The following is a 24484-nucleotide window of genomic DNA, read 5'->3' on the forward strand; positions in this document are numbered from 1 at the left end:
CAGTTGCTTTGCGCTGGCCGTTCTTCTTTTTGTTGCGTTGAATGACAGGCTCCGGAGTGTCGACGTTGATCTCACGCTTCGAATCCTTCGTGGCATCGGTCGCCTTGGTCGATGATCGTGCCGCGGGAGTCGGTCCGCGCGATGAACTTGGCCCACCACCCGATGGCTGTATAGATGGTTTTGCCCTTTTTGCCAGCGCGTTGGTCTGCCAATGCATCAGCTGCGTTTCTTTTACTGCTTGCAGGCATGAGTGTGCTTCATCAAACTTGAATGGATTCGAAGTGGTGGACGAAGGAGCCAGAGCTTAATCGTTGATTGAGAGCGCCCGTCCGCGGCGGCGGATTTGAAACTTCGAAGCTTAAGTAGCTCCACGCTTTCAAACTGACTTCAAGACGCCAGTCTTCCCCTCGTGTCTGTGCTGTCCGCGCGTCTGGTCTTAAGATCGTCGAGATATGAATACTCATGAGTCCCGGGCTCTGCTTTTGCTATGCACTCTCGGTATCATGATCGTCATGAGCGAGACGTGAATTCCAGCAGGCGTGCTGCGATTGCTGTACGTCTACTCGTCCCAATACCAAGAACAATCTGCGCCCCACCACGGCTTATACATGACCGACTCGTGAAATTTCTTCCATCCCGCGCATCCCGCTACCAGCTCAACCAACACCTTGCCGTTCTGGGAACCGTCTTCGCTGTTGGTAACTTCGAACACTTGTCTTCTGACTGGGACCGCACAACCAATGGCGATGAATTGGAGTGATGGCATGCACCGCATAGCATGCTGCGCTATGGATCCCACGTCGAGGTTCTCGATGGACGGTTCTTTCTCAGCCGAGGCGGGTTGTTCCTTTGAATCATCTAGAATGGACCGGGAAATACTACAGCTCGGAAGCGCTGCCTGTACGCCGTCCCTCCGATCGCATTGCCAGCTTACATATATGTCGAGAGTCTGCAGGCGGAATGTCGATAGCGTTTCGAGCATGTCAATCTGGTAATGAATGGATCAGCTTGTAAAATTCATTGATACAGGACAGATACGTACCACATTGGAACAGGGGTCCTCGTACTGTCTGCCATGGTAGTCAAGGTGTAGCCTGAGCCCAACTAATTTGTCTCTCACACAAGTCAGATGCTCGGCTAGCGACAATAACTCGAAGTCCGGTAATTGGAGGCTGGCATTGAGGCTTGTCGGGTGAGTGTCGGCAACAATGACAGCGAGTCTTTGGCCGTCGACCGCCGAGTTCAGCGGACAACGGGTTAATCGACGTAATCCACCCTGCAGCGTATTCCGAGCATGTATAGCTCCTGGACACTGCCTGAGAGTCGATGGATCGATGGCCACTGTACGGCGTGTTTGTGATGCACACCTGAGGCGCAACAGTCGCTCTTCCTCAATCTCATCAATCTCATTCTCCTCCATCCACATTTCCGTTTCTTCTCCGATCATGTAAAGACTGAGATCACGTAGACTCAGGAAACAGTGCGCGATGGACTCCAGTTTTGGATCCTGTAGTATTCCGCGAAAAGGCTGACGACGTGGGGATATTGGATCTCGGCACTGTGGAAGTCGACAAAAGTCAGGTTCATGGCACGCAGTGAATGCCTAAAATGCGCGAAAATCGGGATAGGGTTAGCTAGATTGTCGTCTTCGAAGTACGCGACAATGCCCGTAAGCGGTGCCTGCATCTTCTTGATCAGCTCAGCTGTGCGATCGGTGAAAGCATCAATCTTGAGTGTTCGTAGCTTGGTCAGATTCGCGAAGGCATAGGATACCCGCTCGCCAAGTTCCACCTCCTCTCCTTCCAGCGTAACGAGCTTGAGTTCCGATGCAGACACACTGGCCGCGTCGATCGAAGGCACAGACTGTTGAAGCGCCCAAGCGCCGCTCCCCAAACACTGGACTCCAGCGCCCCAGCGCTCTTAGGTGCCCGGGGTCCACGTTTCATAAAGTAGATACCTGAGACACTACCGCATGTATATAAGGATCCCACTGCCCGCTAGGGCCCATACAAGACTTTAACTACTTGCACCCCCCTTGCTAGTACAATCTACCAACCTACAGGTGAGTACAACCCGAGTATCCCCTACAGCGATCTCGACGCTAGAGCCTATCGCTCGCGTCACAGACCTCCAGAACCTTTACGCATCCATCGACAAATCCAAGTGAGCCCGTGCGCACATTGCCTTGCGTGTTCAGCCCGTGTATCGAAATTAGTGATCCGGCGTGCAGTGTGCTCAACCTGAAAGTGCCCGAGGATGCACAAGCGGTAATCAAGCCCTGGGACGAGCGGAACGACACGAGCGTGTCAGCACAGTCGAACGTCGATGCCCAGGTGCGTGGATGGCTTCCATCTAGCAAGTTCAGTAGCTAATAACGTATACAAGGCGCAGATAATAATACACGTTCCCTTCACGCAGAACGTGCGCGTACGGTCTGTCTTGTTGGAACTCGGTGAGCGAGGTTGTCTTTGCGTCAGTCTGAGATATGTCTGGGCTCTGTGCAGGGCAAGGAGAAGAGACACTGCCGAAGTCTAAGATCCATCCGATTGTTGTCTCGCGACACCCGGATACTGGACCAGACGACAATCTCACGATCAAGATTCACGGCGGGATCATCAAGCGTCCGCCACCCAGAGCGGGTTCGCAAAACAGCTTGGGACACGACATGCGGAAGGGTTCTGCAACAATAAATTTTCTAAGCGGTCTCGCTACTGCCTTCCGCCGGGCGCTTTCCCGCCGCGATAGGCTCCTGCTGTTCAACTTCCTGATGGCCGCCAATACTGACCGCGAAAGCACGATCAGCCATTGCGTGCTGCTAGTATGCCATTCCTTCCAGCCCGCACTTCCACTGTGCAATGACATCGACTAGTCGTCCGAGCGACTGCAGTAGTATATCAAGGTGCGACCAACCAAACCATAACTAAACAAAGCCGTCACATCATTTTTTTTAGAGTTCCCACGCAATGGGAGTCGACCATGCGCTGCGGCCGACCCATACATCTCGCTCTCGACCACCACCTTGCGTCAGGCTCCAACCTCTCCTGGCTCCCGGTGCAGGATGAAGAGACTCGCTGAGGTGCGCCTGCAGCCCGTCGCCCACAGGGCGAGGCCGCGCTCGCGTGTCTTCACACTTGTCGTACTCCTCTCTGCCGTCCTGACACTCGCCACCTTCCTTCCGACCTATCTCACACGAGACGCGACGCTCCTCCAAGCAACATGCCCGTCGGTTGCACACAGTGACCCCGCGAGCGAGTGGAGGGACGACGTCTGGCCGCTGCGCCCGCCCACGCCTTGGGATATCTCCACGGACTTCCCGTACCCCCGCAAACTCGACTACGATACCACCCAAGGGACATGGATGCGCCTGGACGTGAACCCGAAGAGTGGAGACATCGTCTTTGACATGCTCGGCGACATCTACTGCATACCCGCGAGCGCGTACAAGGACGGTCTCGGCGAGCGCACGAGGGCGCGTCCAGTCCTGCTTGGCGTGCCGCACGACTCTGACCCTCACTTCTCGGCGGACGGAAGCAAGGTCGTGTTCCGTAGCGATGCACAACTTGGTGTGGAGAATATCTGGATGACGACATGGAAGGGATGCGACGCAATGGACGTTCGTCCTCAGGACGCTCACGGTGAACTGCAGCTTGCTTTGGCTAAACAAAATGAGGATGAAGATGCCCTAGCAAGGGGTGTCAGAGAGACTGAATCGGCAAAGGAGAGAAGGCTTCTGAGGGAAGGGCGGTTGCATGGTCAGTTCAGCTACCACGCTGTATGAATCGTACTGAATGTACCTCACAGCCCATCGAGTCACCAACGAGACTTATCGCTATGTCTCTGACGCTCGCTTCCATCCATCTGGCAAAAAAGTCATTGCGACAAAATGGTACACTTCCGAGCGCAGTCTCGGAGCCGGAGAAGGCTGGGAATACGAGATTCCTGACACGTTTGACGCCAAGATTGAGGCGGGGAGCGGCAAGCGCGTGGTTTCGAGGACGCTTCCTCTCGGTTGGAGTTCTGAGGACTACGGTGACCAGCAAATCGGCCCGGAACAATTCATTTGGAATGGCGAAGACAGTTTGATCTATGCGAAGAATGTCATCGACGCCGACACGTTCACGTACGGCAAGGACGTGCACTCTGGTATCTACGCCATATTCTCTACCAACTTGACGAGCAAGCAGACGACGACTTTGGTGCGCTCCCTCCCTGGTGGTGCCAGCCGGCCTGAGCTCTCTCGCGATGGTCGGACTCTGGCGTTCGTCCGTCGTGTGCGAGACAAGGAGGCTCTCGTGCTCAAGTTAGTGAACATCTTATCTACTATGTCTTATTACTGATTTTCTTCGCAGGGACCTTGTCACTGGCAGTATTCATCATGTCTGGCACGGTTTGACCTACGATCTGACCACTATATCTGCGCCAATGGGCACCTACCCATCCTTCGCTTTCACACCCAAGGATGACGCAATCATTATCTGGGCTGCCGGTCAGATTTACCACGTCCCGATTTCGACAAACTCACGAGGCGAGCGCACGAAGGCGAATGCGTCTCCTTCGCCCATTCCATTCTTGGCACACGTAGAGAAGCGCATCGCTGACACAAGGAACAGCGATACGGACATCCTCGCCATCGAGACCCACGACACGCAGCGTGTCTATGCCTTCACCGAACTCCGCGTTAACGATAACGGTTCGAAGGCGGTGTTCCAAGCGGCGGGTGTCAACTACGTGTACGACGTCAAAGACGAGACGGTGGCGGCTGTGCCGGTGCTGGACAAGCAGGCAGCGTACTTCTCGCCGTCGTTCGTACCGAACGCGGAGGAACTAGTGGTGCATGCACGGTGGTCGGACACGAACTTTACGACGTTCGAGATTGCGAACGTCACGTCTGGCGATGCATACGAAGTGGGCGGACTTCCGGTTGGACGGTACTTCTCTCCGGTGTTGTGCGAATGCTCCGGGCGGCAGAGGCGGATCGCCTTCATGAAAGCCGGCGGAACCTACCTCTCGGGGCAAGTCATCGCCACGGCAGGCGCCGGTCTGTACGTCGCCGACCTGGCCCTGCCGTCCAGCCTGTCGCTCGTGGAGAACACGCTCGAGATCAAGAACGTGCAGTTCGTGTCCTCGGCGGCTTCGCATGACTCGCCGGAGCAGACCAAGGTCCGCTTCTTGGACAAGGCCGCCAAGATCCTCGTGCAACAGAGGAGCCATGCCTTCGCTATCGACCTCGCGGCCGGCCCTGACGAGTACGGCGAGTACGTGCACGAGACGGTCGCGAGCGGCGCGACGTCCGTGGAGCTCGCCGTAAACGCACACACGTCCGAGGTCGCGTTCGTCGACTTCATGCACGTGTACCACGTGCCGGAGGTGGCGGTCGACAAGGCGGTGTGGAGCAAACCTGGAAACGCGACGAAGGGCCTTGCGCGGCTGAGTTTGGACGGGGGGCATGATGTGGTGTGGAGCGGGGACGGGAAGAAGCTGTTCTGGTTCCTTGGTATGTCGTTTTCTTTGCTGAATCCTTTCGACCGGTTGGACTCACTGTGTCTGCAGGGCCGTATTTGCACTCCGTTGAAGTCTCCTCCTTGGGCAAGTGCTCGTCCGAGATTGCGGATGACACACTCAACTTCGGGATATCGTGCACGAAGAAGCTGGTCAAGTTCTCCGAGATTGTCGTCAGGTACCCGTCGGACGTGAGCCGTCTCAAGGCTGATGCCATGGCTGCCCTGCGCACCAATGACGAGCAGGCGCTGGCGAATGCCGATGTCCTTGTCTTCACGAATGCCACGCTACTCACTATGGAGTCTGGAAGCCTGCTGCAGGACGTGTTACACGATGCGGTCCTTATCTCCCGAGGTGGCAGGGTCGAGGCGATTGTGGGCATTGAGGACTACGTTGTCCCGCACGGTGCGACTGTGATCAATGCCGAGGGCGGTTACATCGTCCCTGGCTACATCGACGTTCACGCCCACTGGGCTGGGTTCGCTGACTTCTTCCCTGCAAAGTCGTGGGAGCTAGAGACGTTCCTCGCCTACGGCGTCACTACGCTGCACAAGTACGCACGCTTCGAGTTTCCGTTTGATGGCGATCTCTGACACTGCTCCTTCTCACAGTCCCAGCGCAGACAACGTCCGCGGCTTCTGGGAGCGCTTCCGTGTCGAGCGGGGCCAGGAGAACGGGCCGCGCATCTTCCAGGTCGGCGACATCATCTACGGTGCAGGCGCGCCGGGGGTCTACCAGGACATCACGACGATGGACGAGGCATATGCTGCGCTGGTCCGCATCAAGGCTGAGGGCGGGCCGGCGAGCTACTCGTACAAGAACTACAACCTCCCGTCGCGCGCGTCGCGCCAGCGGCTACTCCTCGCTGCGCGCAACCTGTCGATGCTCTGTTTCCCCGAGGGCGGCATGAACTACGACTGGGATCAGACGTACATCGTCGACGGTATGCGCATTTCTCTCTCTGCGTTCTGATTGTCCGGCGTCGCTGAGCTTTTGCGGCAGGCATGACCACGATTGAGCACGCGCTTCCTATACCGCAGCTCTACTACGACATCTTGATGCTGTTTGCACACAGCGGCACAGGCCTGACGCCCACGCACATCGTCAACTACGGCGGCGCGTGGGGCGAGCAATACGTCTGGGCGACGGAGGACGTCCCGAACGACCCCAAGCTGCGGCGGTTCACGCGCCACGACATCCTCGAGGCTCTCTCCGAGTCCACGGCACGGCCAGAGAACTGTAAGCGCCTTTCTTCGTTCGTACCTGTCCGATCGCTCGCTAACCAGCTGTCGCTTTAGCATACGCGCTGTTCAACACCTCAGAGTCGACCGCGAAGATGGTGCGCATGGGCCTGAAGGCGCACATCGGCGCGCACGGCGAGCCCCCGCTGGGTCTGAACTACCACGCCGAGATGTTCTTCGCACAGCAGGGCGGCCTGTCCAACTACGAGGTCGTCCGCGCGGCGACGTCCGACGCCGCGAAGACGCTTGGCATCTATGGGTCGCTGGGGTCGCTGACGCCGGGCAAGCTCGCAGACTTGGTGGTGTACCCACCCGGGTTTGACGTGCTGGAGGGCGACATCAGGAGGACGAGGGACATCCGGTATGTCGTGCGTGGAAGCAGGGTCTGGGACGCGGAGACGATGACCGAGGTCTGGCCTGTCAAGGGCAGGAAGCAGACTATGCCTCCAATTAACCCAGAGTGATTGCTTCGACTTTTACACAAAGCTTCAGACTAAACGCGATGATCGCACTGCTTATTAATCAGAATCATGTACTACTACATTGCACCTGAAAATTGGCTTGTTTGCTATGTTAGTCTTGGATTACAGGTCGAACTCAAAGTCAGAGTCGTCGTCTTCCTTCTTCCTAATGTTCTTCGGTGTCTTGGCGTTTGTGCTCGTGACATGCGAACGCATTCTCGACGACGGGTCGTCATCTTCGTCGTCCTCCAGCTCGTCGTCCTCGTCGTTCTTTCTCCGACAGGGACCACCGCGCTGCGGGACGATTGCACCCGCCAGGATGAGCACGGCCTCGAGCTCTGCGACGAGAGTGAGAAATGAGCCAGGTAGGGCCAACAGTGACCACACCCTCAGTTTTGCGTTCTCGGTCAGCACCCCAGGCCACAATCTGGTTGATGACCTCGCCCTTCCGGTAGACGATGAACATCGGCATTCTCGTGTCTGGAAGGTTCGGTATGCACTTGTCCCCCACAATCGAAACAAACTTTGTATGTGGGTGCCTTTGCGCGAGGGTCCGCACATGCTCAAACGCGCGGTCGCTGCGTGGTATGCTAGGACACGGTCGGTTATAAGCCCCTCCGCCACCACACAGACGCGACGCTTGGCTGCTTACCCGTCCTTGTACAGGAAACACACCACGCCGGTGCCCTTGCCGGCCATGTCCGCGTCGTCGCTGTCAACCTGGCTGGCTTCGGTCACCTCGCGCGTGTAGTCCTCCCTGCCGATAGGGTGCACGCCCCCGAAGCGTGCGCTCTGGAAGCGTTCCAGGTCGCGGAGGCGCTCCTTCCGGATCTGCTCGATGACGCGTGCGGTCTCGTCGTCGCGGGCGTCCTCCGCGGCGTCCTGGAGTTCGTCGATGTCTAGATCCTCGAGCCGCTCGTGGAGCGACGGCGGGGGCGGTGGCGAGGGGGATGGAGGGGTCGCCGGGCGGGGTGGCAGGATGCCGTGCTTGCGGAGAGCATCGTTACTGAGCGGCAGGTCGGAAGAGTTTGAGATTGCAGCGCATGATTGCTCACAATTCGGTGTCTTCGTTAGGATTAATGGCCATGATTGGTGTGGTGCATGGGTATGCGGTGTGCGGTGTACTGAGGAGACGGTCACGGCTTAAACACAAGAGTGCGACGGATGGGCGCAGCTTGCTGCGAGCCGCAGCGCAGGGTGGTAAGAGAATATTCGAGACGCTTGAGGGCTTACGCACAGCGATTCACGTAAGCTATATGACGTCACGCGCACAAGAACGTGATTGCGTGCGATGCCGCCTGGTGGAAAAATGAAAACATAAACCTGGAACTCTGCAAGCTTGTGTGGAGATATCGAGGCTGAGTGCAATTTGTGGTCGTAACGGGTGTGAACTGCGTGATATATTGCGGATCAACACATGCAAGATGCGAGCGGTGGTGCAAGGACGTGTCAGAAGCTAGATTAACCCTATAGGCTCGGTATGAGCGACCACTCCTTGCAAGTATCAGGCCTAAAGACCCGCTATTTTACTCCTCCTCCACATCTTCAGCTCGAAAAACCACTCGCTCGGGTACATCGCCCTCCCCAGCCTCCCCCTCGTTCTCGCCACCATTCTCGCCACTCTGACCGCCCCGCCTCTGCTGCCGCTTCCCTACATCGCCCATCCTGACGTCCGAAGTTCCGCTCTTGGGCTTCTTCTTCCCCTTGCCTGTATGTGCTCCCTCGTCCTTCCCGTCCGTGATTTTCATAATGATACTCAGCGTCGACTTGCCTCGCGACCGAATCGAGATATCCTCGTCCGAGTCTTCCGGAATCACTTCATCTTGCACCTCGACCGTGCCTGTCATCACCTCCGTCTCGATCTCTTCTGGGCTGTAAGGCAGTATTTCCGGCAGTGACAGGGACAGCTGCACCAGGTGCGGTATCGCAGCTCCCATGGCGTGAAGATGCAGCGTCTTGTGTCTGAATCCGCTCGTTAGTCCCATGGCATACTGACTACTCGCCACTGGCACGCACCCAGCTTTCAACACCACATCTTTACACCGTCTGAGATATGCGCCCAGCGGTGTCTTGCGTGTGACGCATATGTGATTCTTACCTTCGACGTGTGCAGAGCGTGGGCCAGTGGCAGAGACAGACGTAGGTACAGTAGGGAATGGACGAGGCGGTGCGAGCTTGCGGTGCGTGACCTTGGCGGCGCCGCCACTCGTGGAAGGCTCAGTTGCTTTGTGCTTGCTGTTCTTCTTCTTGTCGCGTTGGATGATAGGTTCCGGAGTGTCGACGCCCATCGCATGCTCCGAATCCTTCATGGCATCGGTCGTTTTGGTTGACGATCGTGCCGCGGGAGTCGGTCCGCGCGATGAACTTGGCCCACCACCCGATGGTTGTACGGATGGTTTTGCCTTTTTGCCAGCGCTTTCGTCTGTCGGTGTATCAGCTGCACTCCTTTTACCGCTTGTAGGCATGAGTGAAGTGGATTCGAAGTGATGGACGAAGGAGAGCTTAATCGTTAACTGGGAGCGCCCGCCGTCTGGCTTCAAGCTTCAAGCTTCAAGGCTCATGCATCATGCATCATGATCAAGCTCAGCCTCACTGCACTGAAGTCTGCAGTAGATCAGACTATATAAAGAGCTAGCTCGTCTCAGGCTCTCGAACACTTGGCCTTGTGCTGTCCGCGTTTTTATTCTGATTCGAGAAGTCTCGGACTTTACTGCGCTCGCTCAGTCGGCACCGTCACGAGCATCGTAATTACAAGCTCAAGGCGGTGTAAGGCTCGTATGGCTACTGTACGTCTATTCGCCCCAATACCAAGAACAATTTGCGTCCCACCACGGCTTATGCATGATCGACCCGTTGAATTTCTCCCATCCTGTGCTTCCCGTTACCAGCTTAGCCAACGCCTTACTGCTCTGGGAACCGACTTCGCTGTTGGCGACCTCGAACAATTGTCTTCTCAGAGGGTCTGCATTGTCAATAGCGATGAGCTGAAGGGCCGGTAAACACCGCATAGCGTGCTGAGCTATGGCCACCAGGTCGAGCTTCTCGATGTACGGGTCATTCTTGATCGGACCAGGTGCCCGTGAGTGTCCTGCGAGCGTCTGATCACACTCCCAGTTGACATAAAGGTCGAGCGTATGTAGGCGGAATCTCGATAGCGTTTCGAGCATGTCATTCTGGCAAAGAAAAGAGTCAGCTTGCGAATTTATGGGCACAGGACAAATACACACTATGTTGGAACTAGGGTCCTCGTGCTGTCTGCCGTGATAGGTAAGATGCAGCTTGAGTTCAGCCAACCCGTCCCTCACGGGAGTCAGGCATTCGGCTAGCGACAATGCCTTAAACTCCGGTAGACGGAGCCTGATATCAAGACTTGTCGGTCGAACATCGGCGAGAATAGCAGCGAGCCTTTGACCATCGACCGTTGAGTTCAGCGGTTGACAGGATACACTGACATGATCCACCCTGCAGCGTATTCCGAGTATGTATAGCCCCAAGACATCGCCTGAGAGTCGATGGAGTGATGACCATGTACGGCGTGCTTGTGATGCAAGGTTCGACAGTCGCTCTTCCTCGAGGTCATTCTCCACCATGAAATCGAATGAGATTCCGTGTAGTTTGAGATCATGCAGACCTGGAAAACAGTGCACGATGTGCTCCAGGTCTTCAAATCTGCAGCGCTCCACGGAAAGGCTGACAACATGGGGATATTGAATATCAGCGCTGGCGAAACGAACAAAAGCCAGGCTCATGGCACGCAGCGAATGTCTGAAACGTGCGAAAGTCTCGACAGGGTCAAACCAATAATCAACATAGTCGAAGAAGCTCGCATCAATGCCCGTAAGTGGTGCCTGCATCTCCTTGAGCAGCTCAGCTGCGGGGTCGGTGGCATCGCTAAGTTGGATTGTTCGGAGCCTCGACAGATTCGTGAGGGTGCGGTTTATACTTGTGTCAATTTCCAGGAACTCATTATAGAACATAACGAGTTTGAGTTCCGCGGCCTGCCTAAAAAGACTTGCAAGGCGCTCTTCTACCTGAGGAATGTCGTCCAACTACCACCCCGCCAGCAGCTTCAGTCGTTTTAGGTAGCGAAAGCCGCTATACCTTCCACAGAGCATGTACTGGAGAAATGATGATAGTTGTTCGGGACCACAGAGCGAAACGGCTTCTCGTGACAGGAGGATTTTTGGAGCGGCCTGGAGGAGAGTGCGACAAGTCCGCGACATTCGGCTGGCATCTGCGTTGTCTGAGAAAGACATGATTTCGACGAGTATATCCCAGTTGAGGCGCATCTGCGAAGCAGCAAAGGAGGCAGGGAAAAAGAGAGACAATCAGTTGTAGATTTTCAGGCCAAGTGTAGACGAATTGAGGACTCACAGCAGGCCTGATACCATCAGGATGTCGTGTATCCACAATACCGAGCGTTTTTTTGCCAGCTTCGATGTTGTGTAAGGTGCTCATAACGATTGCAGCTGCTGAGTATCGTTGAGTTAATCCGCGTGTTGAAAAAAGGAATAAGCGCCATGATTTTATAGGATGTGAGCGCCACATAACGTGACCGCACAGGTTGCGCACGGCTGCGCAGTGCGCACAATCTCCAACGTTGGCTCTTGTAAATAATACTTTGCAACACACACCTAAATGACGCCACTTACATTAGCTGTGAGTTTCAGACGCAGAACGACTGGCAGCGGGTATTGGTACTCTAGTACTCACCTGTTACCCCCGGAGCCCTTCGACGGTTTAGATAGGCCTAAACTGGGATGTGCCTTTATGTCCTTGCTAAATCGCCCTCATGCAGCTCAGATGTCCCGTACCTGCCGCACTCTACGCTCTACAGCTCCTGGAGTTCTCTATTCCTTTTGCAAATGGAATACCGGTGGCGCACGAATTTTTCTGGGAATTTCCGGGGAAAGGGGAAGTCTCAACCTACCCATGAATGAAGCATCCATTCGAGATCTGGTCTATCCCGTATTGGCAGAACAGGCTATGCACTTCCCCCCGATGCCCATGCACTTCCGCGTAGAGATTCACTTTTTTAACACTCACGCTCGAACAACGGACTTTCCCACTCGTGCACTGAGCCAGCATGAAGAGTGGTCTTCCGATGTCTGTGCATAGGGAAATGCGACAGCGTGAGGGAATGCAAACGGCTCATGTTGATCGGAACTAACGAAACCGACGCGCTATAAAGCCGGGTCGATAGGTCCAAACTAAACTAGCAGTCCTGGGAAGGGGAATGTGGATACTCCGCGAGAGCACTATCCTTGCCCCGAGCCTGAGGTTCCGTAACCTCTCAGTCCATGTCCGTTCAGGGCCTGCCCCAGGTTCATACATGTCGTTACGCCACACCAAGAGCCCGGGTCTCCTCACGGCGGATATACAAATTCCGTGCGGAGGCAAATGTGGCGGTGGGGGAAATGCGGTGGCGCGCAACAGCGTCCAACGAATGAAATGTCGGCAGCTGGAGATCAAAGCGATCGAAACGCATCCGCGAGCGCTTAGCCATGGGCTCTGTGCCAATTCCCTTGCGTTCTCTTATAAGAATTGCTTTCCCCATCCCTCATCCCGCCCATCATGTTGAAGACTCTTGCTCAGTGGCTCGCGCGGTTCATTCCACGTCGTACGGACGATGCTTCGTATCGCGCGGCTCCTCCCAGCCCGAAACTACATACTGTCGAAATAGCGAGCTGCTCTGCAGAGAGCATTCTGTCGGACATGTCAGAGGGGTCAACTCTAGTAGATGCACTCCCCAAAATTTGCCACCGGATTACACTGCATATAACCTGCGTGCGTCGTGTGTTTATCCTTCCCCTCTGCACATCAAAGCTAACCAGCTGGCTCTTTAGCGACAATAACCCGTTCTGCGTTGACGTGTGCAGATGTAGTTCGCACACGGTCCTTGCTTAGGCAGATCCTCCCGAGTCGTGTCGTGGACAGGATTTTCAGTTACACCTACTGTCTCCCCACCATCTCGCAGTCCAGCGGCCGGAGAATAGCAGTCGATGACGACATTCTCGTGCTCGCCATACCCCTAACTCAGGCACAATCCAACAGGATCATGCACGTCTCTCTCCTCATCCGAAGCCACGACCAAGGGTGGATCCCGGGTCCTGACCGGCTGTCCAACAGGCCCTGGACGTGGTTTACTATGTGCACCGAGGGGCGACTCGACATCGACGTCGACGGCGGTCCCCGGCTTGTGACCAACCGCCGTGGTGATCCGGACACGCAGTCCTACGAATTTGAATGGAACGCCACATCTGCAGAGGTGTGCAGAATTCAGGAGGGCAGAAAGATTGAGATTTGGGCCCATGCACGGTATGTCCTGTTGCCGCGCGTGAGATTTCGATGCTAACGCTCATTGAGATACTTCGAGTGGGAGAATGTTGTTGAGGAAGCCAAGATCACAATACACTTTCAACTTCTGGTGCCGTCGCCAGCGGAGCAGTGGTCCTGGATCGAGGCCGCACGCCTTGAAGGGAGGATGTGTTCGTCTTGGATATTTGCTCACATTCTCCGCGACTGCTTCAGCAATCGCACAGCAGCCATCGAATTGGGCAAATCCATCTACCACCCACGATCCCCTCCGCCGGCATCCAAGTACCTGGACGTATGTGAGAACGGCATAGTCCTGAGGAACTCACTTGCGCTGTATACGCCGTACCTCTGCAGCAAGCTCAATGACTCGACTCATACCCACCGGTCTTTCGCAGCCGTCATTCAGGGCATGGACTGCGAGCCACATCTGCACGGAGAGGAGCGGCAGCGAGTCCTCAAAGATGTCAGGGACCTGCTGAGTAATACGGCTGAGAGGATCCATCTGCCCTCTGGGACGTGGCCAAACGTGTCTAAGGAGGTCATCATGTCCCTTAGTCAGCTGTCATTCTCTGCGCCACAGTCGGTCACGATCAAAATCTTCACGTCGATGTGGCAGGATCCAGATGGCTCCGGGCTTCTGTTGTTCTTTGCGGGACTGCACGAGCAGGATCGGCTGGACGAAGAGTCTGCGGTCGGGCAGCTATGCAAGGAAGTTCTTGTCCAGGCATCCAGCGACGGTAGGCCACAATGACACATGTCCTATCTCCGACTGAGTCTGACCTGACGTACAGAGGCGATCAAGTGTTTGGAGCAGTCATGTCACAGGCTGCAAAGGTTGTTGGATGGGAAGTACGAGCACCAGCTGAGAGGGCTTGGTCCCCTGGACTATGTCCGCCTCTGTCGCCTTTATCTGCGCATATATCAACGCCTCGTTTCCCTCACTGGCAGCAGCTCGCTTTCTACAGGTGACAGACCCCCGACCCCTCTCGACGACGGTGCCGGCACTCTATGGGCTGAGATCTGGAGACGTCTGGCTGGTTTGGTTGCCAAGTACTATGCAGATAGAGGCTGGAACAGCTCGCCGCGCAATGGGACGGGAAAGATGAAATGGACCACGCTTTCGCAGAATGGGAATTTTGTCCAGGGTAAGCCTTAAGCGCAGCCTGACAACCCTCTCGCATACTGACCTCGACTTAAGCCGTCTCCGACCTGCGGCTCGATCTTCGTCAGCAGGGCATCACGATGGCGGGCGAATGCATTGTTGCGATTGGGGCTCTGGAATCCCATAGTGCTGGCCTCTTGCATGAGCTAAGAGTTGCGCTTGAGCACTTCCTACCGAGCTCGCTGCCTTAGTGCGACAAGCGCAGTCCGCTAGCACGACGAGCGTCACGGTGTCCATCGAATCTCGGCAGAGAGCTGCGCTAAGGCGATCACAACGAGGAGAGCCTTAATGAAGAGAGTGAACACAGACATGGTGGGTTAGAGATGTCGATTGAGAGAAGATAGAGATCTGGAAACCGGTATAAACGGCCGAGTGAACTCTTGGACCTGAAGGACATCCTCGGTCGAAGCTTGGAGAAGTTTGCAGGGAGACAGTGAACCTTTGGATTCTCAAAACAAACCCCACACTTTCCTCGTTTTAAGGCATGAAACCAGGGAATAAAAGATACGATCACGCCGCGATGTTGACGTCGTAAGTCGGGACTATATGACCGAGGGACAGGCTACCGGCGGGCGCATAAGCTTCACACCATATAGGGCAACTTCAGTATTCACAATGATAAAGAAGCCTTCAGGAAGGCTGATTTCTGATGATAAAGAGTCATAGCGTCTTATAAAGCATGTATGCCCGTATTTGCGACCTGTGCTGCTTTTCTTGAACTCCCACATCGATAGAGGGGATCATCACCGATATGACCGCGCTCGCGACCACAGAATTCCTCAACCGCCTGAAGACCATATATCCGTTGCGTAGTCTCAGCGGAACGGAGGCTGTCATCCGCAACCCATGGTACATCGCCGCTGCCGTCGCGTTCGGCTCCAGTAACCGCCCTGAGGCTGTCCCCGTTGTCTTCCAGACTGTCCTGGCAGAACTGAAGTCAGCACAGGCTGCGCAAAACGTGAGCACAGAAGCGGCGCATGCCCAGCAACTCTACCTCGCGCGCAGGGTGAGGGAGGCTGTATTCAAGGGTGGTCTGCTCTGCGGGTACTCTCGGGTATGGGCTTCTCAAAGGAACCGCTTCGAGCACCGCACGCTGACAGAAAGCAGGCCATCAACAGCTTAGTTGCCCTCCATGAGGTCATGCCCGAAGAGCTGCGAGACAAACAGACTTTGAGGTACGCTGATCACTCAAGGCCGTAGGGGTACTGTGACAATGGGTATGCAGAGATCAGTCGACCACGATGGAGGAATACGTACGAAATGGAGAGAAATTCTTCCGTGCGATGTATCGGGATACGGCCGACAACGTGCAGGGCCTGCTAGACGAGATCTACCCCGACATGGGTATGCAGCAACATGCTTCGAGCGCGATAGCTTTCTGACTTCGCCGCAGGCTGGTTTTCGAACACAGTCGGCTACGGCATTACTTATGGTGCTACCGATGTCTTGACCCAGGTCGAGGTGTCATATGTCTTGGTCGCCGCACTCATCTCGATGGACACACCTCGCCAGATCGTTTGGCATCTGGCTAACGCACAGCACGGCGGTGCTACTCGCGAGGAGGCCGCAGCTATCAGGCAAATTGCTATCGAGACAGCAGAGAAGTCAGGAATCCGATGGAGGGACAGCGTTCCCGAACTTAGCTGAAGAGCGCGCACCAATGATCTGATCTGCCTCCTTGTACCACTTCCCAAAGTCATTGCATAGCACTAGTGAAGAATACCTGGATATGCGTTGCTTCCAAAGCCTGAGTCCTACTGTCTTAGGTTTCCCAACGTGTCATGTTGAATTGGGGTAAGAGGCTCTGTTTCGACATAATATGGCGACAGAGCCATGATGATACAGACGTGCACAGGTAGAGATTCTGAAGATGCAATGCTAGCTGAGAGGCGTAAGCGAGAAGCTACAGGTTTTCCGAGCATTGTTTCGCGCTTTCGAGATAAGTGTCTGATAAGTCCTTGCACAAATAATGGTTTACAAACTGATCCGGAAATTCCGTGTTTACAAACGGCCACCTCCTCGAAGGCAACGTTCTCTATGCTGAAGCTCCTCCACTCACTTTGAGGTTGCCAACCAGATAGTGGCCACCAGAAAATGGCTCAAGAAGCAGGTTCTCGACCTGCAAGAATCCCGGAAGAACCCACAGTAGCCTCAGTCCTTGGTGTAAAGGGACAGCTACGTTTTCACCCTCATGGGTCTACTCAGAAAGCCCACGTCGTCTTGCGCCAAGTGGAACTCGCGGAAGAATCAGACGATGAAGGGGACTCGTCAATAGTGTACTTCAGTCTATTTGCTCATAAGCGGATAGAAGTCAGACCAGGCAAGGAGATGTTACTTGCGGTTGCTACACCTGACGGCAAGTTTCTCGACTCTCCTGTCGTGTTTGCCGGTAGGGTGTCTGGAGAGGACGACTTGACACCGAGTGCTTCTCTTCAGCCGTCCAGGATAGAGCCGCCACCCGGAGCGCAGCTATCTATCCTTCCCCCGAAGCTGCGAAAGCCATGGCAAGAAACGCAGATTGCCGGGCCCGCTATTACCGGTGAGTGGTCACGTTCACATATAATGACCATTCTAAAAGGTGATATGCGAATACAAGACAAGGGACAACCCACATACGCGTCCATAGAGGTTCAAACAGACCCTGTCCGTATTTCGGATGTGCCTGTCCAGACTCTTCCAACCGCCGCGGCCCTTGCACCTACAGCTATTGAGGTACAAGCAAAGCAATCAGAAGTGATCTCTGCCGTCGCCACGTCTGCATTGAAGGCCCAAACTGCAAGGCGCCCAGCGAATCCAACCCAACGTGCCCGCAGTCTATCTCCCATGGAGTTGGACTCACGATCAAGCACTCCTAAATTGTCGACCTCGCAGATATCGGAACAGGATGTACAGTCGAATGCAAGGGTGAAGTCCACGTCGTTTTCCCCTCCTGGTCTCTCGATCACCATGCCATCCGAGGGAGAGCTCTCTCAGCTTGATACGGCATCCGCTGCGAAATCTGCCCCCCTTCCCACACCCCCGAACATGTCTCCGGATTCTGACTCGCCACCAGGTCTTTCGCTACCGCCGCTCTCGGCTCAACCAGCCGCTTGGACTTCAGGGACGGTGACGGCTTCTTCGTCGGTGGCAACCGTAGCAACCAGCAAAGAGCGCGTCGATGAGCTACTTTCAGCTGCAAGCACTCTCATACCGTCTCAGCCGGCTAGAGTCAATAAGTCTGATTCCTCTGTGGAAGGCGAACTGCGAGGTACTGAGGTGATTCAGCGACCGGCCACGCCAGCAACGCCATATGTCCCTAAGCGTAAAACCGTGCCAAACCCGTTTGTCCGTGGAGGAGTGCTCACTGATTTCGTGGGCAGTGCACCACCCGGAAAGGCTGTACCACAGGTGCGCCATTTATTGCTCGTGCGATAACACCACTTGTTACTTCACGTACTCATTGCGTTGATGTATAGGATATGTCTACTGCGCAGTCATCTGGAGCGTCGGTGTCGCCAAAGAAGGAACCTATACCGATCTCTATAGGCACGGTGCCTCCAGTGCCTGTGCAACCCGTTCCCCCTTCGCCTAAACAGGTTACGGAGAGGTCTGCGACATCGCCGACCCCGTCCATTCCAGCTCCCTCGTCATCACATTCGCCCCCACGTAAGTGGCGCGAGCTCTCCCCTCCGTCGTCGCCGGCATCGAGCTCGAAGGTCAAGGTGGAGGACGTGCCGTCACTTTCGTCAGTCACTCAGCCATCGCCAGGTGTTTTATTGGCTCAGTTTGTGAACCGCCTCGGCCCCGTTCCTACCGCACCACGCATGTCCCGCTTTGGCGGACCACTGAGGCAGCAGAGTCCGTACCCCCCATCGCCAGACACTCGCAAAGCACAGCCAGCCGGCACGCCGACCGAGCCCCAAGAGTTCCCGCCGGACTATCGGTCTCTCGCTTTCGTAGGCGAAGGCTCGTACTCGAATCCACTAAACATCAAGCCGGCAGCCGGGAACAAGTGGAAGGCGAACGGGCCACTCCCGCCGCAGCTCAGCACGGCCGCGCCGCTCAAGACAAACGGCTCGAAGAAGCCTGTGCACATCGGAAGTGGCTGGCCCCACACCCGAGCAAACGGAGGCGGCGGGCGCGTGCGGAGGCAGAATGGGATGGTGGGGCCCCAAGGGCAAGGCATACTTGGTATGGTAGGTCCGCCCAATGGAGGTGCATTGGATCGGGGATGGGGTACTAATGGTCCTGGTGACGGCATTTCGAATGGTGCGTCACGCTTATATTCGCCCCTTTATGCGCACTGAAGGGGATCGCAGAGGCCCCGAGGGGCAGGGGCCCCAGACGGTCAAGAGCCCGCGGACGGTATCCCTCGCCAGAGCCTAGGGACATGTATGAACCTACCACACCGGTCCCAGGCTCACCAATCTCGTCGTCAAACCCTAGCGACTCGCCTAAATCCACCAAGTCATCGCAAGATGCGGGCTTCCTTCCGCCGGCGGCTCCTGCACACAATACGCCCACGCCTGCGTGGCCGTCTGATCGCGGTGTGAAGCGTGCAGCTTCGCCTACGCCTGAAACGCCTGAAGCTAGACGAGCGAAAGCGTTTCAATGGCCGACTTCCAATGGCTTGCATTCGGTCAAGCTGAAAGGAGATGACGACGTCGGTGTGCGCTCTATTACGTATTGCTCTGACGGCGGTTTGTTTGCAGTTATCTGTAAGTGTATCTGTACATTGTCTCGGCGTTACGGGTTTGTTGATAGGTATGTGCAGGTAATGACAAGAGCGTACGCATATGGAGCAACAAGTCGCGTACAGAGATTGCCAAACTTGCGCACAACATGCACATCACCTCTGTCGCGTGGATGGACCGCGATTCTGGCGTCGTGACGTTGGGCGAGAACGGGATTGTTAGTACGTGGACGCGCTCAGTATGTTTTGATTCGTTATGTGCAAGAAACTTTGCTCATGGTGCGAACGCAGGCTGCAAACAAGTGGCAGTGGGCCAAGATTCTAAACGCTGGTGGCAAAGGCGAAGACATGCCGTGTTGCCTGGCATACCATCGGGACCACATGGCTATTGGGTACCCTCGTTCGGGCGTCAAGGTCTGGCTGTTCATAAAAGGTGCATCTTTTGGGCTTGGAGCGTGATACGGGTGCTGACTGTTTCTAGGCACTTGGACCCCACAACGGTCTATTGTGCGGCAAAACGTCACCGCCATACGGTTCATAGGGGAAGGCGAAGCCTTGATTGGAGGCACGGCTGATGGTGTACTGTATGTGCTCCCTATCTCCATCACAAAACGGATCTCACATGCACCCCGTCAGCTGGCACTGTCAGGTACCAAACGGGACGCTGCGGGCGTCCGCCTTTCTGCGGTCAAAACTGTATGTAGCAGCGTGCCTTCCTTAGCAAACGCTCACTGACCATCCGCTCAGCTTCGCACTCGATGTTGACCCACGCGGCACACACGCCCTTGCCGCGCAGGCTGGTTCGTGCATCCTCGTGAATATCACGCATGAGGGGCAAGGCCAGGTCGAACAAGCGTACTCACCCGAGGAGTCTGAAGTGCAGGCTGGAGCAGCATATGACTTTGGTGCACTCTTCGCCGCGCGCGGTGCATCACTCCTCTTTGGGAGCACGCAGGGCTGCGTGTTAGTTTGGGATCGTGCTTCAGGAGCTATCATTCACGGACTCTGCCATGGGGAAGGTGCGAAACTGTTCGTCGCTGCAAGCCAATTGCTGACAGGTGATATCTTGGTGCAGACCACAGCATACAGGCTGTTGCGGTGAGCTCCTATCATTATCTGAGGAGCTGATACTGATACAACCACTACCCAGAGTTTCGACGGTAGCCAGGTGTCTGATGGGCACATTTTGACGGGCACTCGCCAAGGACAGTTGACCTGGTTCTCGCAGCCCCCGGTCGATGGGAGTGAGAACCGGAAGGGTTCGTGGTAGATGTCGTGTGAGCTTCGGAATCTATATCACGCTGTGGAGTATTCTGATCTGGCAGAACGGCCCTGCATCCCTGCGACGGGGCCGTTGTCGCATCGTTCTGCCGAGCAACATGGCAACGTACATGCCTCAGACGCCAACATAGTGACGGCGGACTCGATAGTGGACAACTGAGCCTCCTAACCGCTATCAGCAGCGTCTGAGGCCAAGCACTCTCTGATTTATCAGGCTGCGCTGCTTCCCCCGTCAGGACGGACGACATCTAAAATAGCAATGGTAGTGGACGTAAGATAGTCCCCGCATGCTCCCTATGTGCGCATATCACCTACATTATTACTGGTGCCATATAGTCATGCACTTTCAAGTGCCCTATATGACACCTGGTGCTGCACGCCTCTTAAGGTTAGCCGTGGGGGATTTTGTGGTGTGAAGTTCGTATGCAGAGGAAATGCCGTAGATTCGCCACATGCGCGAGTCGGCAGCTATGATGATGTCGCTGTGACAACACATTAAAGCCCTAGGCACGTCACCGTAGCCAGGTCACACTGGCGGCTGTTACTAGCTGTTACCTGAATATACAGTTTGTTTACTCAGTCAGTGTTTGTACTTACCTTCGGTAAGTAAGGTCACTTGAGGGCAGGCTCCGGCTAGAATGGCAGTGAAACCCTCGACAGTTGTCAGGCGTTCGTGAAGCAGCTGCCAATACAGGACTGTTCGCCGCATCCCTCGCCTCCGCTCACCGTGCTAGACAGCGTGCTGTGCTTCGTTATCGCGATCCGCTCGTGTGTTCAGAGGTGCGTGTGTTTGATACCTGCACTGCATACCGCAGTCCGACCTGGATGACAATTCCTACTAGCCGTAGGTTGGGTTCAACCCGTGGTTGACTTCTGGAAGACAAAATACTCCTGGACGTTGGCACCCGACAAGACGCGACTCCTTCGAGCTTGTTGCTACTCTTCACGATTACCCTGTATACAAGAAGGTGAGCTGAATACCTCGTGTGCAGGGCTGTGCGAGCGCGGAGGGATCAGTCCACGTCTACTCGAGCGCCGGGCCTGTCTCTGCATGTTGAACGTGCTCTTGACTGATAACCTACCGTTGTCACTAGTTTTCCGCACCTGTCTCGATAGACCAGCTGGAGCAGTATGCAAACAATCAAATGTGTTGTTGTTGGAGATGGTGCAGTGGGAAAGGTACGTCGCTCCCTTCGTCGACCATGGGTCTCTGAAGCTCAAGGCAGCCCAGACGTGCTTGTTGATTTCTTACACTACCAACAAATTCCCAAGTGAATATGTTCCAACTGTGAGTGAAGGCAGCCTTTCGGCTGCAAACATATGCAAACCGTCAAGATAGGTGTTCGATAATTACGCCGTCACTGTGATGATCGGTGAAGACCCGTACACGCTGGGTCTGTTCGATACTGCTGGTGCGCTTTCCAAGACCTACCGTGCCTTGCTGTCCTTGCTTAGCGGCGCACTTTGATATCTAGGTCAGGAAGATTACGATCGTCTGCGTCCACTATCATACCCCCAAACGGACGTCTTCCTTGTTTGCTTCAGCGTCACCTCCCCTGCGTCGTTCGAGAACGTGAAGGAGAAGTGGTTCCCCGAAGTCCACCACCATTGTCCTGGAGTACCGTGCCTGATTGTCGGCACGCAGATCGACTTGCGGGACGATCCCCAAGTTCTGGAGAAGCTCCAACGACAGAAGCAGAGGCCGATCAACGCCGAGCAGGGTGAACGACTTGCACGGGAACTGGGTGCTGTGAAGTACGTCGAGTGCTCTGCGCTCACTCAGAAGGGCCTGAAGAATGTGTTCGATGAGGTGCGTTGTTCTCGGCTACCCCAGGCAACCGCATACACTGACATCCCGCGATAGGCTATCGTAGCGGCGCTCGAGCCACCTGTCGTGAAGAAGAAGCCCAAATGCGTTATTGTCTGAGATACCAGCAGCTTAGACACCCTCGGTTTTGTTCCTTCGTTCACGACAGTCATGTTCATCGTCTCACGATATATCGATATATCCCGTTCTCCCATTTGCTCGTCAATTCATGAACACGCAATAGCCCCGTACTCTACTTTCCGTTTGCACCTTTCTTCCTAACTCTACTACGCTTTACTTTCATGTTTTGTAGTCTTTAGTCGACAATTGGGTTTATGGGGAATTGTACCTGCCAGTAAGTGGAGAGCTTGAGTGCCCCTACCTCGCCCACGACTACCATACAGGTGCTCTGATTCTTCATCATTTAGAATTCATGTGAATCTGATGACTGTGTGCTTTTTCCTTTTCTTTTCGTGAAAGAAAGTTTTTGACTGCGCCAGCGTCGTCATTATTGTATTGCGCACGGACGGGCCAACCGCCAGCAAGGCACCAAGGCGTGGAAACCGTCCTGCCCAATCTGGGGTGTTCCGGCGCCAAGTCGCGCTTTCTCCCCGGGCAGGACGCGGCGGCCAGCTTGCAGCACCCACCTTCACCTCAAAACCAAATATGTCACGACCGCAAGACGATAGGAATCAGGAAGCAACAGTGTATTTGGTGCGTTTGGCGTCTTGTATGGATATCCGGCTGCTTTTTCTGACCGCCTACCTTAGGGAAACCTCGACGAGCGTTGTACAGATGCGCTCATCTGGGAACTCATGCTGCAGGCAGGGCCAGTAGGTGAGCGACAGCTCTGCGCATATAAAATGTGTACTAACTCTGCGCAGTGAACGTACACTTGCCAAAGGATCGTATCTCTATGGCTCACCAAGGCTACGGTTTCTGTGAATTCCTGACGGAGGAAGATGCTGAGTATGCTTGTAAGATTATGAATCAAATCAAGCTGTGGGGGAAGCCTATACGTGTCAACAAGGTGCGTCAATAAGCTGCGTAGTATGGTAATGACGGTTGTTGACGTGTCGCATGTGTCATAGGCTTCGTCCGACAAAAAACAGCTAGACGTTGGCGCAAACCTGTTCATCGGCAATTTGGACGAGAACGTAGACGAACGGCTACTTTACGACACCTTCAGCGCATTCGGAGTGATGGCTACTACAGCTAAGGTGCGTACTCATGTTTATCAATGACATGCCCTGCTGACTCTGTGGCAGATTGCACGAGACCCGCAGAGTGGTCAGTCAAAAGGATACGGTTTCGTATCATATACAGATTTCGAATCCTCGGATGCTGCTATTGAATCAATGAACGGACAGTTCTTGATGAACAAGCCTATCACTGTGCAATATGCCTTCAAGAAGGATGGCAAGGGCGAACGGCATGGTACACCCGCGGAACGTCTCCTCGCTGCGCAGGCACGGAAAAATAACGCACTCCCTGTCAGTGCTCGTCCCCCGCCAGCACCAATGGGCTTCGGTGCTCCTGGCTTCCAAGGACCATACCAAGGTCAATTCGCCGGCGCGTTGGCTGCTCCTCCCCCGCCCCCAGGCTTCACTCCCCAGCCCATGGCAATGCCCATGGGTGTGCCTCCGCCTGCAATGCCGCCGCCGATGGGTGCCCCGCCACCACCGAACATGCCGGTCTTCAACCCCGCAGCCGCTGGATTCGTGCCCCCACCCCCGCTCGGCTTCGCACCGCAAGGCATGCCGGGCGCGCCACCACCGGGCATGATGTCTGGGATGATGCCTCCACCACCTCCGCCCGGTGGGCCACAAACTTATATGCAGCACTGAAATGTAAGTTGTTGTGTATTAGCTTTGGGATTTGGCCGTCGTGTATTGCTATTTCTGGTTCAATGCTATTCGAGATGTCGAAAGTCCTATAAGGCTTTGTGGTTGAACTTGGATATGGCTTATACGCATATATTCAGCTGCCTAGTAACTGTGCGTATAGGATCGCTAGACGGAAACGGGTACATAGAGTATACAC

At 55.2% G+C, this 24484-nt stretch overlaps 10 protein-coding genes across 10 annotated transcripts; 7 read left to right on the forward strand and 3 right to left on the reverse strand.

Annotated features, from left to right (window-relative positions):
• Positions 1–1663: 1663 nt before the first annotated feature.
• PHACADRAFT_196073 (uncharacterized protein) lies at positions 1664–2869 on the forward strand (the record flags this gene model as incomplete). The annotated part of the gene is made up of 5 exons (XM_007396263.1): positions 1664–1669; positions 2063–2163; positions 2231–2333; positions 2386–2452; positions 2505–2869. 5 exons carry the CDS (start codon positions 1664–1666, stop codon positions 2867–2869), a joined length of 642 nt encoding a protein of 213 aa, XP_007396325.1.
• A 67-nt stretch (positions 2870–2936) lies between these two features.
• On the forward strand, positions 2937–8383 carry PHACADRAFT_122127 (uncharacterized protein). Its single transcript, XM_007396264.1, has 7 exons — positions 2937–3752; positions 3802–4300; positions 4350–5494; positions 5551–6052; positions 6111–6442; positions 6502–6738; positions 6798–8383. Exons 1-7 carry the CDS (start codon positions 3059–3061, stop codon positions 7202–7204), a joined length of 3816 nt encoding a protein of 1271 aa, XP_007396326.1. The 5' UTR covers positions 2937–3058; the 3' UTR covers positions 7205–8383.
• Positions 8384–8578: 195 nt separating this feature from the next.
• Positions 8579–9710, reverse strand: PHACADRAFT_257045 (uncharacterized protein). Its single transcript, XM_007396265.1, has one exon. It carries the CDS (start codon positions 9664–9666, stop codon positions 8728–8730), a length of 939 nt encoding a protein of 312 aa, XP_007396327.1. The 5' UTR covers positions 9667–9710; the 3' UTR covers positions 8579–8727.
• A 264-nt stretch (positions 9711–9974) lies between these two features.
• Positions 9975–10378, reverse strand: PHACADRAFT_257046 (uncharacterized protein). Its single transcript, XM_007396266.1, has one exon. It carries the CDS (start codon positions 10366–10368, stop codon positions 9994–9996), a length of 375 nt encoding a protein of 124 aa, XP_007396328.1. The 5' UTR covers positions 10369–10378; the 3' UTR covers positions 9975–9993.
• A 60-nt stretch (positions 10379–10438) lies between these two features.
• On the reverse strand, positions 10439–11659 carry PHACADRAFT_28997 (uncharacterized protein; the record flags this gene model as incomplete). The annotated part of the gene is made up of 4 exons (XM_007395193.1): positions 10439–10456; positions 10507–11203; positions 11303–11490; positions 11576–11659. The coding sequence occupies 4 exons, from the start codon at positions 11657–11659 to the stop codon at positions 10439–10441; spliced, it is 987 nt and encodes a 328-aa protein (XP_007395255.1).
• A 1046-nt stretch (positions 11660–12705) lies between these two features.
• On the forward strand, positions 12706–14963 carry PHACADRAFT_184741 (uncharacterized protein; the record flags this gene model as incomplete). Its single annotated transcript, XM_007396267.1, has 5 exons — positions 12706–12988; positions 13081–13519; positions 13568–14256; positions 14311–14664; positions 14718–14963. The coding sequence occupies 5 exons, from the start codon at positions 12706–12708 to the stop codon at positions 14870–14872; spliced, it is 1920 nt and encodes a 639-aa protein (XP_007396329.1). The 3' UTR covers positions 14873–14963.
• A 447-nt stretch (positions 14964–15410) lies between these two features.
• PHACADRAFT_257048 (uncharacterized protein) lies at positions 15411–16404 on the forward strand. The gene is made up of 4 exons (XM_007396268.1): positions 15411–15735; positions 15789–15856; positions 15907–16025; positions 16075–16404. Exons 1-4 carry the CDS (start codon positions 15433–15435, stop codon positions 16326–16328), a joined length of 744 nt encoding a protein of 247 aa, XP_007396330.1. The 5' UTR covers positions 15411–15432; the 3' UTR covers positions 16329–16404.
• Positions 16405–16885: 481 nt separating this feature from the next.
• On the forward strand, positions 16886–20957 carry PHACADRAFT_257049 (uncharacterized protein). Its single transcript, XM_007396269.1, has 11 exons — positions 16886–17220; positions 17278–18068; positions 18137–18929; positions 18980–19378; positions 19435–19592; positions 19645–19786; positions 19835–19937; positions 19990–20049; positions 20101–20372; positions 20429–20451; positions 20504–20957. Exons 2-11 carry the CDS (start codon positions 17706–17708, stop codon positions 20621–20623), a joined length of 2433 nt encoding a protein of 810 aa, XP_007396331.1. The 5' UTR covers positions 16886–17220; positions 17278–17705; the 3' UTR covers positions 20624–20957.
• Positions 20958–21327: 370 nt separating this feature from the next.
• On the forward strand, positions 21328–22869 carry PHACADRAFT_257052 (uncharacterized protein). The gene is made up of 7 exons (XM_007396270.1): positions 21328–21414; positions 21477–21602; positions 21729–21813; positions 21866–21922; positions 21974–22046; positions 22110–22444; positions 22499–22869. The coding sequence occupies exons 3-7, from the start codon at positions 21766–21768 to the stop codon at positions 22559–22561; spliced, it is 576 nt and encodes a 191-aa protein (XP_007396332.1). The 5' UTR covers positions 21328–21414; positions 21477–21602; positions 21729–21765; the 3' UTR covers positions 22562–22869.
• Positions 22870–22962: 93 nt separating this feature from the next.
• On the forward strand, positions 22963–24379 carry PHACADRAFT_145047 (uncharacterized protein). The gene is made up of 5 exons (XM_007396271.1): positions 22963–23155; positions 23212–23278; positions 23326–23471; positions 23533–23661; positions 23710–24379. Exons 1-5 carry the CDS (start codon positions 23108–23110, stop codon positions 24286–24288), a joined length of 969 nt encoding a protein of 322 aa, XP_007396333.1. The 5' UTR covers positions 22963–23107; the 3' UTR covers positions 24289–24379.
• The last annotated feature ends 105 nt before the right edge of the window (positions 24380–24484 follow it).

The sequence above is a fragment of the Phanerochaete carnosa genome (genome assembly GCF_000300595.1).
Source record: "Phanerochaete carnosa HHB-10118-sp unplaced genomic scaffold PHACAscaffold_5, whole genome shotgun sequence".
Taxonomy (NCBI): domain Eukaryota; kingdom Fungi; phylum Basidiomycota; class Agaricomycetes; order Polyporales; family Phanerochaetaceae; genus Phanerochaete; species Phanerochaete carnosa.

Bases quoted from the DNA above. Each gene is read 5' to 3' on its own strand.
- PHACADRAFT_257046 (XM_007396266.1), bottom strand. From the start codon at position 10,368: ATGCTCGAAACGCTATCGAGATTCCGCCTACATACGCTCGACCTTTAT.
- PHACADRAFT_122127 (XM_007396264.1), top strand. From the start codon at position 3,059: ATGAAGAGACTCGCTGAGGTGCGCCTGCAGCCCGTCGCCCACAGGGCG. The intron at 3,753-3,801 runs GTCAGTTCAGCT...TGTACCTCACAG, and splicing joins GAGGGAAGGGCGGTTGCATG to CCCATCGAGTCACCAACGAG. The intron at 4,301-4,349 runs GTTAGTGAACAT...TTTTCTTCGCAG, and splicing joins AAGGAGGCTCTCGTGCTCAA to GGACCTTGTCACTGGCAGTA.
- PHACADRAFT_257048 (XM_007396268.1), top strand. From the start codon at position 15,433: ATGACCGCGCTCGCGACCACAGAATTCCTCAACCGCCTGAAGACCATA. The intron at 15,857-15,906 runs GTACGCTGATCA...ATGGGTATGCAG, and splicing joins CGAGACAAACAGACTTTGAG to AGATCAGTCGACCACGATGG. The intron at 16,026-16,074 runs GTATGCAGCAAC...ACTTCGCCGCAG, and splicing joins CGAGATCTACCCCGACATGG to GCTGGTTTTCGAACACAGTC.
- PHACADRAFT_257045 (XM_007396265.1), bottom strand. From the start codon at position 9,666: ATGCCTACAAGCGGTAAAAGGAGTGCAGCTGATACACCGACAGACGAA.
- PHACADRAFT_257049 (XM_007396269.1), top strand. From the start codon at position 17,706: ATGTCTCCGGATTCTGACTCGCCACCAGGTCTTTCGCTACCGCCGCTC. The intron at 18,930-18,979 runs GTGCGTCACGCT...AGGGGATCGCAG, and splicing joins TGGTGACGGCATTTCGAATG to AGGCCCCGAGGGGCAGGGGC. The intron at 20,050-20,100 runs GTATGTAGCAGC...CCATCCGCTCAG, and splicing joins GCCTTTCTGCGGTCAAAACT to CTTCGCACTCGATGTTGACC.
- PHACADRAFT_257052 (XM_007396270.1), top strand. From the start codon at position 21,766: ATGCAAACAATCAAATGTGTTGTTGTTGGAGATGGTGCAGTGGGAAAG. The intron at 22,047-22,109 runs GTGCGCTTTCCA...TTTGATATCTAG, and splicing joins GGGTCTGTTCGATACTGCTG to GTCAGGAAGATTACGATCGT. The intron at 22,445-22,498 runs GTGCGTTGTTCT...ATCCCGCGATAG, and splicing joins TGAAGAATGTGTTCGATGAG to GCTATCGTAGCGGCGCTCGA.
- PHACADRAFT_145047 (XM_007396271.1), top strand. From the start codon at position 23,108: ATGTCACGACCGCAAGACGATAGGAATCAGGAAGCAACAGTGTATTTG. The intron at 23,279-23,325 runs GTGAGCGACAGC...AACTCTGCGCAG, and splicing joins GCTGCAGGCAGGGCCAGTAG to TGAACGTACACTTGCCAAAG. The intron at 23,472-23,532 runs GTGCGTCAATAA...CATGTGTCATAG, and splicing joins AGCCTATACGTGTCAACAAG to GCTTCGTCCGACAAAAAACA.